Source organism: Rhea pennata, chromosome 2 (assembly GCF_028389875.1).
Source record: "Rhea pennata isolate bPtePen1 chromosome 2, bPtePen1.pri, whole genome shotgun sequence".
NCBI lineage: Eukaryota > Metazoa > Chordata > Aves > Rheiformes > Rheidae > Rhea > Rhea pennata.
This window is the reverse complement of record NC_084664.1, coordinates 60,745,960-60,763,170: the sequence shown is the minus strand read 5'-3', so window position 1 is coordinate 60,763,170 and position 17,211 is coordinate 60,745,960. Positions and strand designations below refer to the sequence as shown.

At 41.3% G+C, this 17,211-nt stretch overlaps 1 protein-coding gene across 1 annotated transcript in view; it reads right to left on the bottom strand.

The window, feature by feature from the left end:
- Positions 1 to 10,745, bottom strand: part of RAMP3 (receptor activity modifying protein 3) — a 51,536-nt gene extending 40,791 nt beyond the window's left edge. The window contains exon 1 of the mRNA XM_062569608.1: positions 10,587 to 10,745. Within this exon, the coding sequence (XP_062425592.1) occupies positions 10,587 to 10,725 (139 nt within the window). The 5' untranslated portion in view covers positions 10,726 to 10,745. The remainder of the gene's footprint in view (positions 1 to 10,586) is intronic.
- Positions 10,746 to 17,211: the final 6,466 nt, after the last annotated feature.

Below are 17,211 nucleotides of genomic sequence, written 5' to 3'. Positions count from 1 at the left end.
AGATGACTCTCAAAAACAATACAGGGACCATGATCTGATTTAAGATGGCCAGAAGAGAGTTCCAGAGAATTGAGCCACTCAGGAAGGTGTACAGCATACAGCTAGTAGAGATGAGCAGGGTAGCTATTGAGACAAACCCAAATCACCTCTGGTTGAGTTCACTTCTGTGCACGTTCACTGGAACATGAGAAAAGATCCTTATTCAGGATGTAAGTAGCATCTGCAGGCTTTACACAAGTCCTCGTGTTCCTTGTTTTCATCTAACCTCCATCTGCATAACCTGGTCTTCTGGGTCAACGGTATGCAGAGCTGTCACACTGATGTATATCACTTCAGTATTAAGATCATAGCTCTTAATAATTTATGATTACAGACAAATATGTTTTTAATAAGAGGAGGTAAAAATCTTATTTCCCACTCTAAACATCTGCACTTCTTAAGGTTCGCTATTGCCTTGTGAGGAACTATTACGGTAGTCTCCATTTACATCAGCTATGGAAATAATGACAGAAGTGATAAGAGATTTGTCTAAGACCACAGACAGGAATCAGCATCACGGTAAGTATAGTGTGACCCAAACAGCAGTCCTGTGCCAGGACCTCTGCCTCTCAACAACCTCCTCCTGTCAGAAGCAGCTGCCAGAGCAGTTGACATGCCTGATCTTTCTCTGCCTGAAAGATCATCGTGAAATGTGACCTCTGTGTAACATAATGGGAAAGGTACATCAACAAATGAGGTAACCTCATAGTTTAGATTTGCTCCCCACAAAAGGACCAGCAAGCTTGCGATTACTGTGGAAAGTCCTCTCGCCTGCCCCAGTCCACCTGCAAACTCATGACTCAAGCAATGCAAGTTGCTCAAGTGAATCCGGGGCAGTAGAGCACCCTCAGTCTACCGCTCTACCACATTGCACCTGATTACCTACAAGCACCTATTTGACCTAGGGAGTGCTCATTGTTGCAACCTAGCTGCCTGTCATTGGCCAGAGAAGCAGGGAAAGACACAAGAAAATGTAATATGGCATTTGGTTTACCTACAATAAGGAAACAAAAGATCAGCACAATATTGGCTCTACTCAGCACCTATCCACCTGTGAATGAGATGTAAAACATCAGCCCCTTGAGACAAATAAGGACTTCAATCTGCTCCTCTGGAGAAGCCTTAGAGAGGCCAAATGGCTTTGTAATGATTTTTATATAAATATATATATATATATAACCTTAGGAAGGGGAAATGACCCGTGAAGGTTTCACAGACAGAGGTCACAGCACACTCCCTCCTGAGGAAGTGCTTAGAACCATGTGATACTTGAAGACATTAAAAGTGTCTTCTTCCCTTGACCGGCAGAAACTTTAAATCAAGATAATGCCATCACAGAAGGCTTGCAAAATTGTTTTTCCCTTTTCTGACTAGACAACAAAAATCCCTACGCTGAACGTCCACCCTCTCTTGATACTACATGTATTTCTCTCTCAGGCTCCTACTGCTGTTACTAATCAATGTCAAATCATTACATCAATATGATTTTAATGGAGTCATGTTTTCAATGAATATAGTCTATGCCTGCTATGAAAGAGTAAGTTGGCCTGAATGTGTGAAAATGGGGTTGCCTTTTCCTAAGTAGCCCAAGCCTTCTATAGATGCTTCAAAATCATGGATTCTCAACAACTGTATCATCACAAAACATTTTAAATTACATACTGGTATGGAGAACTCACAAGAGCAATAAAATTGTAATAAAATCTCAGAGCCTCATTTGCGTGCTTATACTGCTATCTATTACTGCTATTTATGTATCTACTTGGGGGCAGATTTATCTCAGTTGGTTAGAGCATGGTGCTGCTAATGCCAAGGTCGCAGGTTCAATCCCTGTATGGGCTACGCTGAGGGTTGGACTAGATGATCTCCAGAGGTCCCTTCCAACCTTATGATTCTATGGTACTCACAAAAAGTGTGCATGGCACTTCACAATAGCATCCCTCCTCCAAGGAATATACATTGAAAAGAAACCCTTGTCTAGCAGGAATAGCAGCATGATCCCTGCACACTTAGCTTCCCCTTGAGGGAAGTCCACACAGGAAACTTTGTACAGGTGCAAACACTGGTATAGGAAATTACTTGGGCTCAATCCCGAAGTAAATCATTAATTTAAGTGGATCTGAGGAGCAGAACTGAGCCCCAAAGGAGCACAAAATACCAGGCATCACCTCTCAAGATACATTGTCAAAGCTAGGTAGGATTTATATCTGTCTCTGAAAGAACCACAGCTTCTTTCCACCAGGGAAAAGTAAGTGTGGCTGATCATGTAGAAACTAAGTTCTTCTAGATTTGTACATGCTGTATTTTCTTTGATTTTGTGTTTCTTAAAACAACACAGTATTTTGCTTTGTTTTTCAAATAGTATATACCACTAAAGGAATAAGCGAAAATGACAGTGAAAGATTTAAATTTCTGTTTCTTCTCTTCACCATTGTTATCTTCATAAATTAACACCTACTGAAGGTTTATTTCAATTATGCCTAAGTAATGAAAACAAAATATTTACTAATGTGTTCTACAAAAAAAGTCTAATAACAAAGCTATACACAAAGTAACAAGACAATGAAGTACTTGACCTTTAGATTAAAGCTTTCTTTACAACTGTCAATAATCTATAAGCTGTTTTTCCCTCATATCAATATTTTTAAAGAAAAATAGGAAAAAAGATAGCATGTTTGACCATGTTTTCTCTATATGACCAGGTCAAGAGCACCAGATCAGCAGCACTTACATTTACATATGTAGGAAAACAAGGACTGTGCTAGGAATATGTTAACAAGCCTGGAAAACCAAAAAAAGTGAACATTGAACGGGAAAGTAATAAACCCTATCTTCTACTTTGTCCCTTGAGAGAACAGGGACAAAGATAACCATCTCCTCAGCTAGGACTTCTGTTCTGTAACTGGGACATGAATTAGCAGCACTGGAGCCAATTGCTTAGTTTCACATAAGCCCAACCTCCTCGCGTTGTTGCAGCTTCTTCGTAACTCTTTACTGCTGTCCCAAGGAGTAAGTGCTGTTGCTTAAAGAAAAGAGCATTCCATATACCATCCGGTAACTTACTTGTGTATTCAGATCTTTCAGCCCAGAAAACAATTAAAATGGAATCAGAGACATAATCTGACCCATATTAGTTATTCTCCATTGATCTATAGAACATAAGGGTTTGTTTAGCACAAACATCATCACTGACATTGCAAAACAGTTTATCTAAATCTGCCTGCTTTCACTGTCTCAAAAACATTCTTCTTAGGCTGAAATTTTCCATGGCTGGTTCTCATATTGAACTGAACTTTGTTTTTCTGAAGTTCAAATAAAATCTTCAGAATTTGAGTCATGTAAAAAAGCTGTAAAAGGGGAGTAGGAAAGAAGGATTTCTCTCATTGTGGAGAAATTGTGCCAGTCATTCTTTTTCTCACAAACTTAAAACTAGCTTTATTTTAAAATCCTATGGAAATACATATTTTCCAAGGTCAAAAGGAAAAAGAATGTCTACCAATAATTTCTGTATCAGGCCAATAACTTCCGTTTATATGACAGCATATTATCTACAAGTATGTCCAGTATAAATTTCAGGATTGCAAGTGATGAGGAATCCCCCAGTTCCTCCAGGAGGTGTTTATTTTGGATCGTTTCTGCCAATATCTTTTATTTCTTTGGTAAGGTCTTTGTAATTGTTACATAATAAAGTATGATAAAGTACGGAGTAGGTGGGTGGGAAAGTAAACCCAGATATAATCTAAGTATTCTCAGCTTAAAACAGCCAAAATCTTCAGCAGATCTCTAAAGGATCAAACATTCTTATGGTGTTACAATGTATATTCTCCCTGTTCCACTCTACCCCACAAGAAAAGGGGAACAAAGATAGAGTTGGAATCTGCTTTAATTAAATCCTGCTGAAAATCCCAGGCTTAAAATATAACATTACTACATATGGGGACATTTTTTCACTGCTCTTAAAAAATAATTAATTAAACACAACAAAAAAATAGCATTTCTTTTCAAAATCTTAAAATGCAGAAAGACACACAAATACAAATATTTTGAGGAGCTTCACTCTCCTTTGACCTTTCCTTCACATTGCTCTGACTCTCCTGGTGTTTCTGGTTTGCATGAGAGCTAGTTAAAGAAAAATTGGATCTGTGGTTATTCCAGCAATACTAGCCCTACTTCACTGCGTACCACTATGTATTCTACGGCAGAACACTTCCCACACCGTACCAAACACACCCATGGAAATGTGTCCGGGAGCAACATTAACTAACAACGAAGGCTGGCTTTTCTGAATGCAAAACTAGTCTAAGTCCACTGATCAAGAATAAGGAAGGAGATTTCAAGGAGTTTTCAATATGGTATAGTAAATCCTAAATCTGAGCTATTACTACAAGGCATGCATTCATCATATAGTATAACCATATATCGATTTGCCTTTCTAAAAATAAAATAGTAATAGGGGAGATTCCATACATATTGTATGACAGCTAGTGACACTGTGCAAACATCAGCTTTCAGTCTCCCTCAACTGAAAGCCAAAACAAATTACTTTTTTATGTTTCACATGAGCATGTAGAGATCTATTAGGAATAAAATTGCAATAGCTCACAAGCTCAAGCAGTGGCAAAGAACTGTGTAAAACCTCCACTGACTCGACAAAAGCAAAAGTGAGAGAAAATTCACTTCACAGGCCCATAAGACCGCTGGGCAACAGCAACCTGATGCCAAGGTTGAGAAACCCTTTGAGCAAATGGCCCCCTTCTCTCCAAAATTGCAGAACACATCCTGGTACTCCAGAGACAGCTGAATCTCTTCAGATAATCAAACTGACTGCAAGCATCCGCAAGGCCTCCTTCTGCCAGATCAGGAGGACATCTTCCTCACAACCTTTAAGATACTCTCTAGTACACAGATGCAGAGATACAGAGGGTGAGCAAAGAGAGGATTACAGCTGACAGCCAATGTTTTAACCCTTTTAGATCTCTTTTGTCCCAATATTCTAAAGCTCAAGTCCAAGTGCTTAAGTCTTGAAAGAAACCTGGGCTTTGTGTCCTCCTGATGAACACCTAAATGTCTCCTGTAAGATGACATTTCTGTCAGAGTATCTTCCAGCCTGGTCTGAATATCTTATGGCTGTGAACGCACTTTTCCTTTATACTGAAGACACAGAGGCAATGCAAACTGAGAACAGCACATCCTGTACCTCCCAAATCTAGAGTATATATCTGAGACAACAAAAATGCAAGAATATTTTCTCAAGATTAGAATCTTTAACATCAATGCCTCTGCACACAAACGGATGCAAAAGAAATTGGTCACTTAAAACATTTGGAAACAAAACTCTGAATTCCCAAGAGAAGTGACAGTCATTACCGGCCTATGTCAGTCACACTGTTTCCTCTCGCACTGCCTGAAGAATTTTTCTCCAGATGATGCTCTCCAAAATAAGGGCAAATTAGTTACATTTATTAGGGTGTGAAAGTAATAAGACAGATGCTTTATTGTAGGGTGCGGTGTTTCTGCATAGCCTTTTGCTTACTCAGCTTAATCTGGTTAGATGCGAACAAGATGTGCTTTTGTCAGTACAGTGCTGTGCTACAGTCTCAGCAGGGCCTATCATATTATCTTCAGATCAGAGTCTTGCTGGCTTGGAGCATAGGTGGAGCAAGTGAAATTCTGCCTGTAAAAGGCCATAAATCTGGCTGTTGGCTTCCCACGGATAAAATTCAATATTCCAGGGCTAAATTTAGGCCTACAGCTGTTATTCAGACATGCCCCTTGTTAAAGCAAGTAAGGCTGGTCATGTCAAGCTGTTCTCAAGATAAAGGCTGGACCCTCTGTAGCCTCTAGACCATTTCTAACAGCACCATCACCCTTTCTTTCAATAACTTTAAAGAGGAATAAAGCAGTCTCCTGTCTTCAGGATGGTTTCAGGGAAGTCAATATATTAATCAAGATCAAGCCCAAAAGTTCTAGGGAATAAAGTTTTGTCTGACTTTGCTTTGCTACCCAATTCTTTCCTCATGTTCACATATCCTTAGCTGCTCTGGCCTTCACTCACAAATGAATCAAAAAATATTCATGCATCTTTTTATACAGTCACATTAAAATAATGTCAATTTTTCATTCGCGTTTTCCGGTTTATCTCAACAAAAGCCTGCTTGTGAAGAGACTTTTATTTTAGAAAAACACATAGGTTGTTTTCATAAACTGCAAAGATAGATACTTCTATTCTGAAATAAGATGGTTCATGCAACAGCTTTTGCTAAAATAAAAAGGTGCAAATTAAAATAGACCTCATTATTTTGGTGAAAATTAATCTGTTTACAAGCCTAAATGGGAACACAATTTGCTGTCTTCATATCTCTCTCAAGCACTAATTTCAACAGCAAAGACACAGATGCTAGCAAATGGTGTTTATAAATGACCCCTCACTGCATTTCTCTCCTTGGTAGGAGACACAGGAATTTGATTTGTTTGCCTCTAATCCAAGCCATGAATCATTTCTGTTATCAGTAGAGGTGGGGGAAACTGAAATAACTAATCATACAAAAAACTCTGGTGCTGCAGTGTTTAAATACAGTTTAACCGGCAAAACCTCCCACAGTTCCCTTGAGTTGAGCCAGTCATACTCAAGAGCTGCTTCTTAAAATGCTGTGGTTTGCATATATCTGTGCCTATAGCACTACCTGTATATCTATTTAGAGATACCCATCTTCAGTTTGCAGCCTCTGATGGTTTGACTTTCATATTTAGCTAAAACAAACCTAGAAGTTTAAACCTAAGACCTCAAAGGGTTCAGAATCCTAACTACTACTTAGACAGGGAAATCTCACTGATTTAATAGCAAGCATTTACTGCCTAAATGATTTCAGAATTGGATCTCACTTACATTGGTGTAAGTCAGGAGTGATTCCACTGAATTTAATGAAATTGCACTAGTAGAGTCAAACCAGGATCTGAAAGCCCACTTTTGTCCTATCTTCAATCCGGAGTTAACTTCAAACACTGTGAATGTCATTCTTCCTGACTTCTGGGCCATGCAAGTTTGAGATGGGCATTTGATGCTCTGTGCTACCACCTACAGTCCATCTGTGGCCACTTCAGATAATTAGCTCGAACAGAAAATACTGCTGCTAATCCTGTCAAGTGCACATAGCATCAATCTGTTGCCTGCTGTCCATGCAGACTTCAGTGAAAAGTTGACAGAAAAAGGAATCAGGAGAAACAGAAAAGGTGAATGATGGTGGGAAGCACATCTGGATCCAACAACAAGTTGGAAGCAGATGTTGGTTTTACACTTGTTGCTTTGCTTCGGGAATCATGGTGTTGATGGGGACCGCCAAACATCTTCCCATTCATCTGGCATCTAAAATCATGTGTGTCTTTAGAAAATAAAGCATTGCTTTGGTAGAGTAGCATTTTCACTAAGACTGTCTGGTCTGTTTCAAAATCAGATGTTCTGCCTTCCAAAGGTTTATTTGTTTTACATGCACAAATGGCTGGGTCTATTACATTCAGCACTCCCACACTGGTTTTCCCTTTCTTCTTTCTACCCTTTGCAGCTGCAGAACAGCATGGTAGATTCAATAACAAAATAATAGAAAAATCCTTGATTTGGTTTTCAAACTTAACTAATAAAATGGTTTGTTCGTTTGTCTTTTCTCTTTAGAGCCCCAATGTGCCAGGAGTTACAGACCCTCTGCTCCACACAAGGGTAACTCAAGGTCTTACAGATTTCAGACTTTAGTACACATTTTTTTCATAATCGTTCGCAGGATGAGATATCTTCATTAAAAAGAAGCTAAGAACGAAACCTGGAGCCAGGTTCTAGTCCCTGCTTTGCAGCTGCTTGGTTTTTCAGCTGTGGCCAAGATGCTAAGCTTTATGTCCTCTGTAAAACAGTATTATGAAATGTCAACGTCCATTTAAAAATCTGTGAAATCTACATAGGAAAACTGTTCAAGATGGTAAGTATCATGCGATCTCTGTCTTTTTTCATAGGGGTTGTGTGTGTGTGTATGTGTGTGTGTGTGTGTGTGTGTGTGTGTATAAATAGAGAGAGAGAGAGAGAGACTCCTCCAGAATTTAATAATTAAAAAAAAAAGCAGCTTTAATATGATAGCATCCTTCAGCTTATATACAAACAGTACCACTGAAACGCAGACATTATCTAAAAGATGAAGGAGCAAATGTTTGGGTAAGGATGTCACAACAGCAACCACTTGTGCAGAAAACCTACTTGTTCTGTTAAATGTCATGGTCAAGCCCAGAAGTTTCTCCGTGCCTCAGTTTCCATACATAAAAAGAGAATAACCAAATCTCATAAGACATTATGATATACATGCATCATCATTTCTGAAGTGATTAAATCCTGTATTATAAGTAGTATATTAGATCCTACAGAAAGGATCTAGTAGATACCTTCTAAGTAGCTAAGATTTGGCTAAACAAAGTATGAGGATTTCACCTGACAGCTCAAGTTTCCAGCTCTGCATCTCACCCTATTTGGGATGTTATCAGCACTTCATAGGGGAATCAGTATAGATTATCTGTCTGTGTACCAGCTGCTTCGGTTCATAGCTTCCCCACACACATACATCACAGCAGATCCAACTTCTTCTGTAATTACTGAGCTTCCAGGGAGCAAACACACTGCCTGCTTTGCCATCTTGGCTGAAGAGTGATAACACTCAGCAGATGGTTCTGTGTAGTGATAATGGTTTAAGAGCTTTAGACAGAGATATGCAGAAAGCAGTAGTTTTGAGTTTAGAGAAATAAGACACAGACAGAATTCCTATTGAATTCAGGAAGAGCTAACACTGAGGAACCATGGCAAGATTTTTACCTTAAAGACAGCATTCATGAGTCTCTGGTTAATAAACAGAAGCCATTAGGAAATGTGGAGGAGAGAGTGATCAATTCAAGTGAATATCCTTCAGTAATAACTGATACAAAAGCACATTTATATTACTTGAGAAAGAACAATTTTAGTTTTCGGACACTTAAAGCTTTCTTTATTATAAACCTCAATTTCACATCATAAAACTTTCAGAACTCCCAAATGACTTTTCTACCAGGAAATTAGTCTAATTCATTTTGTTCTTGAGTGCATCTACCCTTTCAAACTTAGACCAAACTTAATATATTAATCAGGTAGCAGATAATATCAGTTAACAGCTCTTCTGCAACATTATGTTAGGAAAGCAACTAGCACAGGCAATGATGTCTAACACAACCGATTTACTGGTTAGCATCTCTCTGGTGAAAAACATTTCCTAGTTTTCTGAGCTACAAGGGACATTACTCCTCACTTCATGTATTCTCTGAAAATAAATCTTCAGTAATCAGGTTTGTATTGTAAAAGTCACAGTGACATCTTGCTCCCCAGTCAAAAAAATGAATGCTTGGTTCCCTAAATTCAACACTGAAGAAATAAATCCTCAAGCGTCAAGACCAGTGTTGGCCATTTTTTATTCCTTTTCAGATAAGAACCAAAACTTAAGTGACTAGAGTAAGATTTTAGCAATCCTTGTGCCACAAAGAATCAGAAAAGCTAAGCATTTGATATGTCATTCTTTTTACAGACCAAAACAAAGTAATGCTACTGAATCCTGTCAAAAACAACTATCCATTTATTTCTAGGGCTCTCCATACAAAGTTGTCCAGTGTTTGCCAACTTTGTACTTTGGAAGAGGTATAAAGCTAGCAAACAAAATTATAGAGTCCTCAGATAACCCTTCTAAATGTGTGAGCCTTGATCTTCTTCCCTATCTGCAAGTCACAGGGAATAAACTCACATCTCTGGGGTTACTATAGAGCAAGGAAGATCAGAATTGACTTCTAACAGCAACTTTAAACCTCACTACAATGCATTAAATCTGGGAATCCTAAAGCAAGCTACCCGGAAAGAGAAAGAAAGAAAGAAAAAAGAAAAAAAAAAAAAAAAAAAAAAAAAGTACTTCTAACAGCAGAGTTACTCCTAAATGAAAAAAAAAAAAAAAAGAAAAGAAAAAAGAAAAAAAAAAAAAAAAGAAAGCTCTGAATGATAGCTGCACTTTTACAACCGGCTGTTTGCAACAGAACACATCCTATCTGGAATCAGTCCTTCATTTGCAGCAGAAAACCATCCTCTTTCCCAAAGATCAAACCTGCCTAGAATCAGATTTGGAATCTAACAGCTCAATAACGCTAAAAATTGGCGGGGAGGAGGAGGGTGCCAGGGCACTGCACAGCGTTTTGGGGCTCATCTCCGCGGGATGCGGGACCGGCGACGAGGCAGCCGCTCGCGTCGCTGATGCTGGTCCCGCCGGCCCCAGCCGCTGCCGCCGATGCCACAACGCGGGGTGACGCCGCCGCCTCCCCGCACCATACAGCTCCGGGCACCCCCGCAAAATAAAACAAGTAAATAAACTCAGAGCGCGCCCCTCTGCCCGGCCTCCCGCCCTCGCTGCCCCGCGGACGCGCTCAGGATGCTCCGCAGCTCCCCGCCGCCCCCGGAGCGCCTCACCACGCTGCCCGGGACCCCCCCACGCCCCAGCACACTCACTCACCCCACAGCAGCAGGACGGCACCAGGCGCCTCCATCCCGGCGAGGGGCCGCGGGGGACGGAGCCCGCATGGGGCGGCCGGTCCGCAGCCGCGCAGGGCCCGGCCCGCCTCAGCCCCCCCGCCGGGGAGGCTCCTCTTCATGCCTCGGCGTCCAGCCCCGGGCGGCGGCGGCGGCGGCGGCGGCGGGGGCGGCGCGGAGGGGCGCAGCTCCCCCGCCCCCGGGTGCTCCCAGCGCCGGGGGCGGCGGCGGCGGCGGCGGCGCTGCTTGCGGGCGAGGAGCGGCCTCGGACGGAGCTGTGCGCGTGTGTGCGCGCGTGCACGCTGCACGTGAACGCGCCCGCGAGGGCGTGTGTTTGCACGCCGGTGTCCGTGCATGGGTGCGCATGGGTCAGTGTTTGCATGTGCACGTTCATGTCGAGAGCGCATGTGTGCACTTGTGTGTGCACATGTGTGCATGCGTGTAAGCGCATATGTGTGCATGTGCTCACACAAACCCCTGAGTAAGCATGAGCGTGTGCACACGCGAGTGCACATGCCTGCATACAAGCACCGCCATGCCTCCAGGCCCTCCGAGAGCCATGGCAAGCAGCAGGAAGCCCCCGTAGAGCAGCACTCGCCTCCTGCCCCAGGAGCCGGGGCAGCCTCCCCTCTCCTGCTTCGACGCCCTGGCAGTAGCGGCGAAGGCAGGAGGGGCTGCAGGCCACGGGGGTTATCCCATCTGCAGCCCAACTGGGCTACATGGCACCAACTCCTCAGCATTTTAAGCCGAACATGTGCAGAGAGCGGTCCTAAGCCTGCACTGATGCCAGCACAGAGGAGCCAGGAGCTTGAAGAAAATGCTTAATGTATTTTTCTGTTGCCATTTCATCTCTGTATGGCTCTGTCCAGAGGGAGAGCAGTACAGCTCCTTATTTTCATCAATATTTAAAGGCTGTATTCCTGGAGCTCTCCCTCTAGGAAGTTAGCATCCCTAGCAAGAACCACTAGACTGAGAAGCTGCTAATGAAGCCTTTTCTTGGCTAAGAATATTTGTACTGTTCAGTTTTAATAAGGAGCCTGAGCATATCTCTAGGTACAGGAACATTCAACCTCAAGAACTGTGTTTCAGCAGTTACTGCCATTGTTAAAGGTCAGATATACCACAAAACTTTAAACTTCAGAAAAAATGCTAATGTCCTACACAAGAACATATGCACATTTCTACATCAGCTGGGTTGTTTGCATTGGCTTTAAACCTGTCATGAACGAGTAACCTTCAAACTCTTTGGAGAGTTCCAGGTAGTATCCCCACCACGCTGCAGGATTAGGCTTTGCACACATATCTGAAAGCAAAGTACTCAATACACAGATTAAAAGCAGCCATCTAATTTATGCTGTTATCTAGGCAGAAGGAAATGGAAAAACTTGAGAAACCACAGAGAAGGTTGTGAATCCAATGTGTTGAAATGGCTCTACAGACATTTAAGTGTGTAAGCTATAATGAACCTTCTTCATTTGTGTGCCACTTCTTCCTCTTAGCTGAAAGCAAATCTGGAAAAATACTGCAGGCCATAAATAATCAGTAGGTCAGAGAGATCATCCTTCAGCTGAGGGGCTGCCACCTCTTGCTTCGCAAGGAGTCTCCGCAAGCTACCGCTGTCAAAAGGACTACAGGATGCAGAGCAGTGACAAGCGTGAAGCTCCACACACTGCAGACCCACTACAGCATCTTTCCTAAAAGGGAAATTGAAATCTTACTGTTGAAATCTGTTACAGGCAATAGCTGATGTTACAATCAGTATTTCCAAGAATTTGGATCAGTCTTCAGGAGTGTTAAGACATTGCTTCATATACTGCAAATTGTACAGTAGACAGCATACCACACAATATACATTATACAGGTATTTGTCACATAGGATATGGAGATAAGGCAGACATTTTTCTTTTAATCTATTTTCATTATCTTCACTTGTTTCAGAATTTTTAGAAAAAAAAACATACAAAATTGGCAGATTTTTAGATTCACAAGATACTGCTTTCAAATAGCAAGATTCAGCCAGCACTTCCCATTTTATATCTGTGGCAGATGCAAATAAAGACGCAAATAAAACCTTCAAGGTAGAAAAATAGCTAAAATTTACAAGCAAATGGCCCAGTTCAGAAATGGTCAAGTTATAATAAATCACAAGCAAACTATGCTATTTTCAGCAACATGTACTTATGTAAAATGAGTAATTCTGATATGCAGGTATATCTGAAGAAAATTGTCATGGGATTAGAATTATCAATAAAAGGCAACTTTAGTTGTGTAAAGGCTTTCACTAACACTGTTTCTATCAGTTGTAGTAATGCTAACCCTTTTACTCCAGAAAGGCCATGAACTTTTTTATTTTGCAAGTCTGCCTTAGCAACTTCATGTCTTTATACCAGCAGATAGCCATTTTGCCTTCAAATTAGATATCCTATAAATTCTAATCACTGCATATAACTCTAAATCTCTTCCCAGACAAGAAGCAGTAATAATATTCTCAAAAATAATACGCTTAAAAGCATAGTTTGATGTAATTCCCCAAAACACAACCTCCAGCAAGCACAGCATCTCGTTTTTAGGTACCCTGCAGATAGAGCTGTAATCACATCACTTCAGGCACTGTTTCAGAATACTTAAATCTGCTAAAAAGCCACTGACTAGAAAAATGACTAGCAACAGGCAGGTAAGTGACTGCTTCAGTGTTTAAAGTTCTCAGGGAGTTTGAAACAGGAAAAGTAGATGGAGTCAAGCCAGACAGGACAGGTATTATCATGAGCACCCGATCATTCATAGTTGTGTGAGATAATGTAATGAAATCTCAGGCTCCAGAGGTTAAACTGATCCAGCAGACAGAACCATTCAGAAGCAAAGTAGCTAAAGATACTACATTATGAAAAGCAACACTGCCCTTCCTTGTAGCATAAAGTGTTAGCCTGATAAAATACTCACTTGGTAGTGCAGATCGATACCTGAATCCACTATGGGCCAGGAAGTTTTCTTCTGCGGTCCCTAGCACAGTAATTTTGCATAATAGTTATTTTAAGATTTTTAAATCACATTTTAATGGAATTGCTTACTGAAATGTGGTCAGGAAGAACAGGTGAAGGATCAGCTCATCTGCTCTTTTTTTGGTTTTGATCTAAAAATAAGTCATCTTGCTTTCAGCTGGTTAGTTAATCTTTCTTCTCCCACTCAGTGGTCCTAGGAGTATGTCTTTCCTATTCCAGAAAATTAAAACACTAAAAAGGACCTGCATGTCATTAAAACTATTTCCTCCTTTGTGTTCTGCTTGCATAATTCCACAGAAATGTTTTTCCTGTATTTCTACGCCAGTGTAGAAAAAGTACAAATATGCTAAAAATATCATCATTATTAGTAAATGGCTTCTTCCTATGACTGAAAAGATATTTTTCAAAGACCAGACTGTGGTACTGAGTGCAGATAAAGATAAAATGATTTTAAGCTTGTCAGATTTCACCATCCAAAACTCTTTACACCTATGTGACCTGAACCAAAGGGGGAAAAATATTTTTCATGCAAATATCTTGATTTTCACATAAGAACAGATACAGATTAGGGCAGTACACACATACTTATGCCACTGTTTCAAAACTTTAAGTAAGACACATGTGAATTTGCTCCTTGATTTCAGAGGGGTTCTCGATACTGACAGTTAAGAATCTAACCAATACGTAAGTATTTACTGAGTTACCCATCTATTACACTGAATGGTTGAGGTCAGAAGGGACCTCTGGAGATCATCTAGTCCAACCACACTGCTGCTCAAGCAGGGTCACCTACAGCATGTTAGACACGATTGCGTCCAGGCAAGTTTTGAATATCTCCAGAGAAGGAGATTCCACAACCTCTCTGGGCAACCTGGTCCAGTGCTCCATCACTCTCACAGTAAAGAAGTCCTTCCTTATATTCAGATGGAACTTCCTGTGTTTTAGTTCATGCTTGTTGCTTCTTGTCCTGTTGTTGGCACCACCAAAAAGAGTTTGGCCCCATCCTCTTGACACCTGCCCTTAAAATATTTGTAGACATTGATAAGATCCCCCCTCAGCCTTCTCTTCCCCAGGTTGAAGAGGCCCAGCTCTCGCAGATGTTCCTCATAGGGCAGGTGCTCCAGCCCTCTGATCATCCTCGTAGCCCTATGCTGGACCATCTCCAGTAGCTCCATGCCTCTCTTGTACTGGGGAGCCCAGTACTGGACACAGGACTCGAGATGAGGCCTCCCCAGGGCTGAGGAGAGGGGCAGGATCATCTCCCTCCACCTGCTGGCAACAGTCTCCCTAATGCCCCCCAGGAGACCATTTGCCTTCCCGGCCACAAGGGCACATTGCTGGATCATGGTCAACCTGTCATCCACCAGCACTCCCAGGTCCTTCTCTGCAGAGCTGCTCTCCAGAAGGTCAGCCCCCAGCCTGTAGTGGTGCCTAGGGTTATTCCTCCCTAGGTGCAGAACTCTGCACTTGCCTTTGTTGAGCTTCATGAGGTTTCTCCCCACTCTGCTCTCCAGCCTGTCAGGGTCTCCCTGAATGGCAGCACAGCCCTCAGGTGTGTCAGCCACTCCCCCCAGCTTGGTATCATCAGCAAACTTGCTGAGGAGGCACTCTGTCCCCTCATCCAGGTCCCTGATGAAGAAGCTGAACAGGATGGGACCCAGTACCGACCCCTGGGGGACATCGCTAGCTACAGGCCTCCAACTAGACTGCACTGCTCGTGACAGCCGCCTGAGCTCTGCCTTTCAGACAATTCTCAATCCACCTCACTGTCCACTCGTCTAACCCACACTTCCTGAGCTTGCCTACGAGGATGTTATGGGAGACAGTGTCAAAAGCCTTGCTGAAGTCAAGGTAGAAAACATCCACTGCTCTCCCCTCATCTACCTAGCCAGTTATTCCATCATAGAAGGCTATCAGATTATCTGGCAGCCTTCCCACTGGCAGAACATTTTAAATATTGGTTAAAGGAATTGGAACATTCAGATATTTTATTAGTTTTCTGGTATTTTAAAGTGCATTCATGCCAAAAAAAGGAAAGAAAGAAAAAAAAATCAAGCTATTACCATATCCTATCCAGGCTACTACCTACAACTAATAAAAATGGCTTCAAAAATGTCATGATGGACATCAAGGTAAAGTAGAATAGATACTATATAAAAATGAATTTACTTACAAGAGGAAATAAAGAACTGAAGTAGTTCATGTGGATTACTGTGAAAAATTATGCCCTCTGTTTCCCCCACACACATATAAATGGCTATATATATCCTACTCTGTCCCCTAGAAATAAGAAAGATTCTTTTAAAGTAGTCTTGTTAATTAAATTACACAGAATAGCAATTGACAGTGACAGCAAAGACTCCTAATGGAGGCCTTCCAGCTTCTACCCCCCACTTCCAATGCAAGATACATAATGAAGGCATGAAACATTCCTTGGAAGTCAGCAAACACAGAACACAAACACAAAAAATCTCTGCTTTTCTAGCAGAAGAATGTAAGGGGGAAATTCCAGAGTCAAGGGCCCTCCACGAATGTGTCTGTCCCTTTACATACGCTGATACATGGAGGCCTGAGCATGGCAGGATAGCTTAAAAGACGTGACTGCAAGCTTGGGCACAGGGCTCTTACCCTGGTCTGCAACTGAGCTATTGAAGGGCTTATCTACCTCCTGCTTCGGTTTCCTTAGCAGCAGTAATATGCTAATGCCACTCATGGCACAAAGCTTTGACTGGTACAGATGGCTAACACACTACTCATTCCAACTTCTATCCCATCTGATCTGCCTTGTTTTATGATCTACGTTATGAAAAGATCTCTTCAAGATCTCTTCAGAGCTAAACTGTAGGAGCTACTACGTGTATCTGATTTCCAACTGTTTTATCATAAGAAACAGCCTAAGATTGCTCTTGAGTTACGTCATACACATTGTGATCTTTTCTTCCTGTTGCACACTGCTATTCATTTTTTTGTACATCAGGCAGAAGCGTTAGTGTAAAAGAAAGTCTTTGTGATTTGGCTCAGGCACAGGAAACAAATCATGCCTTCATTTTTAATGTAAACATTAATAAAATATGCACAATGCTCTATTCCTTCCAGACCAAATAAAGCCAATATTAATTTATGGTCTTTTAAACACTTCAGTGTAAGGTATGTTTTAAAGCCCTCATTTTTTTACACAGAAAATGCATTAAGTCCTCTCAAGACAGGCTGTTTGAGAAGCTTGGGAAATGCCAACAAGGAATATGTAGATTGTCTCCAAACATGGTTTTGTCTCTGAGAATAAGAGAAATAACTTGGCTTGGAAAATTAAAGGAAAGCTAAAAGAAGAGAGATAGAAACACACACACACACAAAACAAATATATATATATATATATATAAAACAAATAATAATGCTGTTATAATTTATCTTTATATAAAATCTCATACAAATTGAGTCAATCTAAAGGAATATTCAAAGACTTTTTTATAACCCTTGAAATTTAGCCAACTCTCAGAGACTGGTGAAATAGCACACACTAACAAACTTACCTATGACAGAAAGTAGCAATGGTTATTCTAAATCAGTTTAAGGATTTCTGACTCCACACATGTACTCCCTTCCATGACA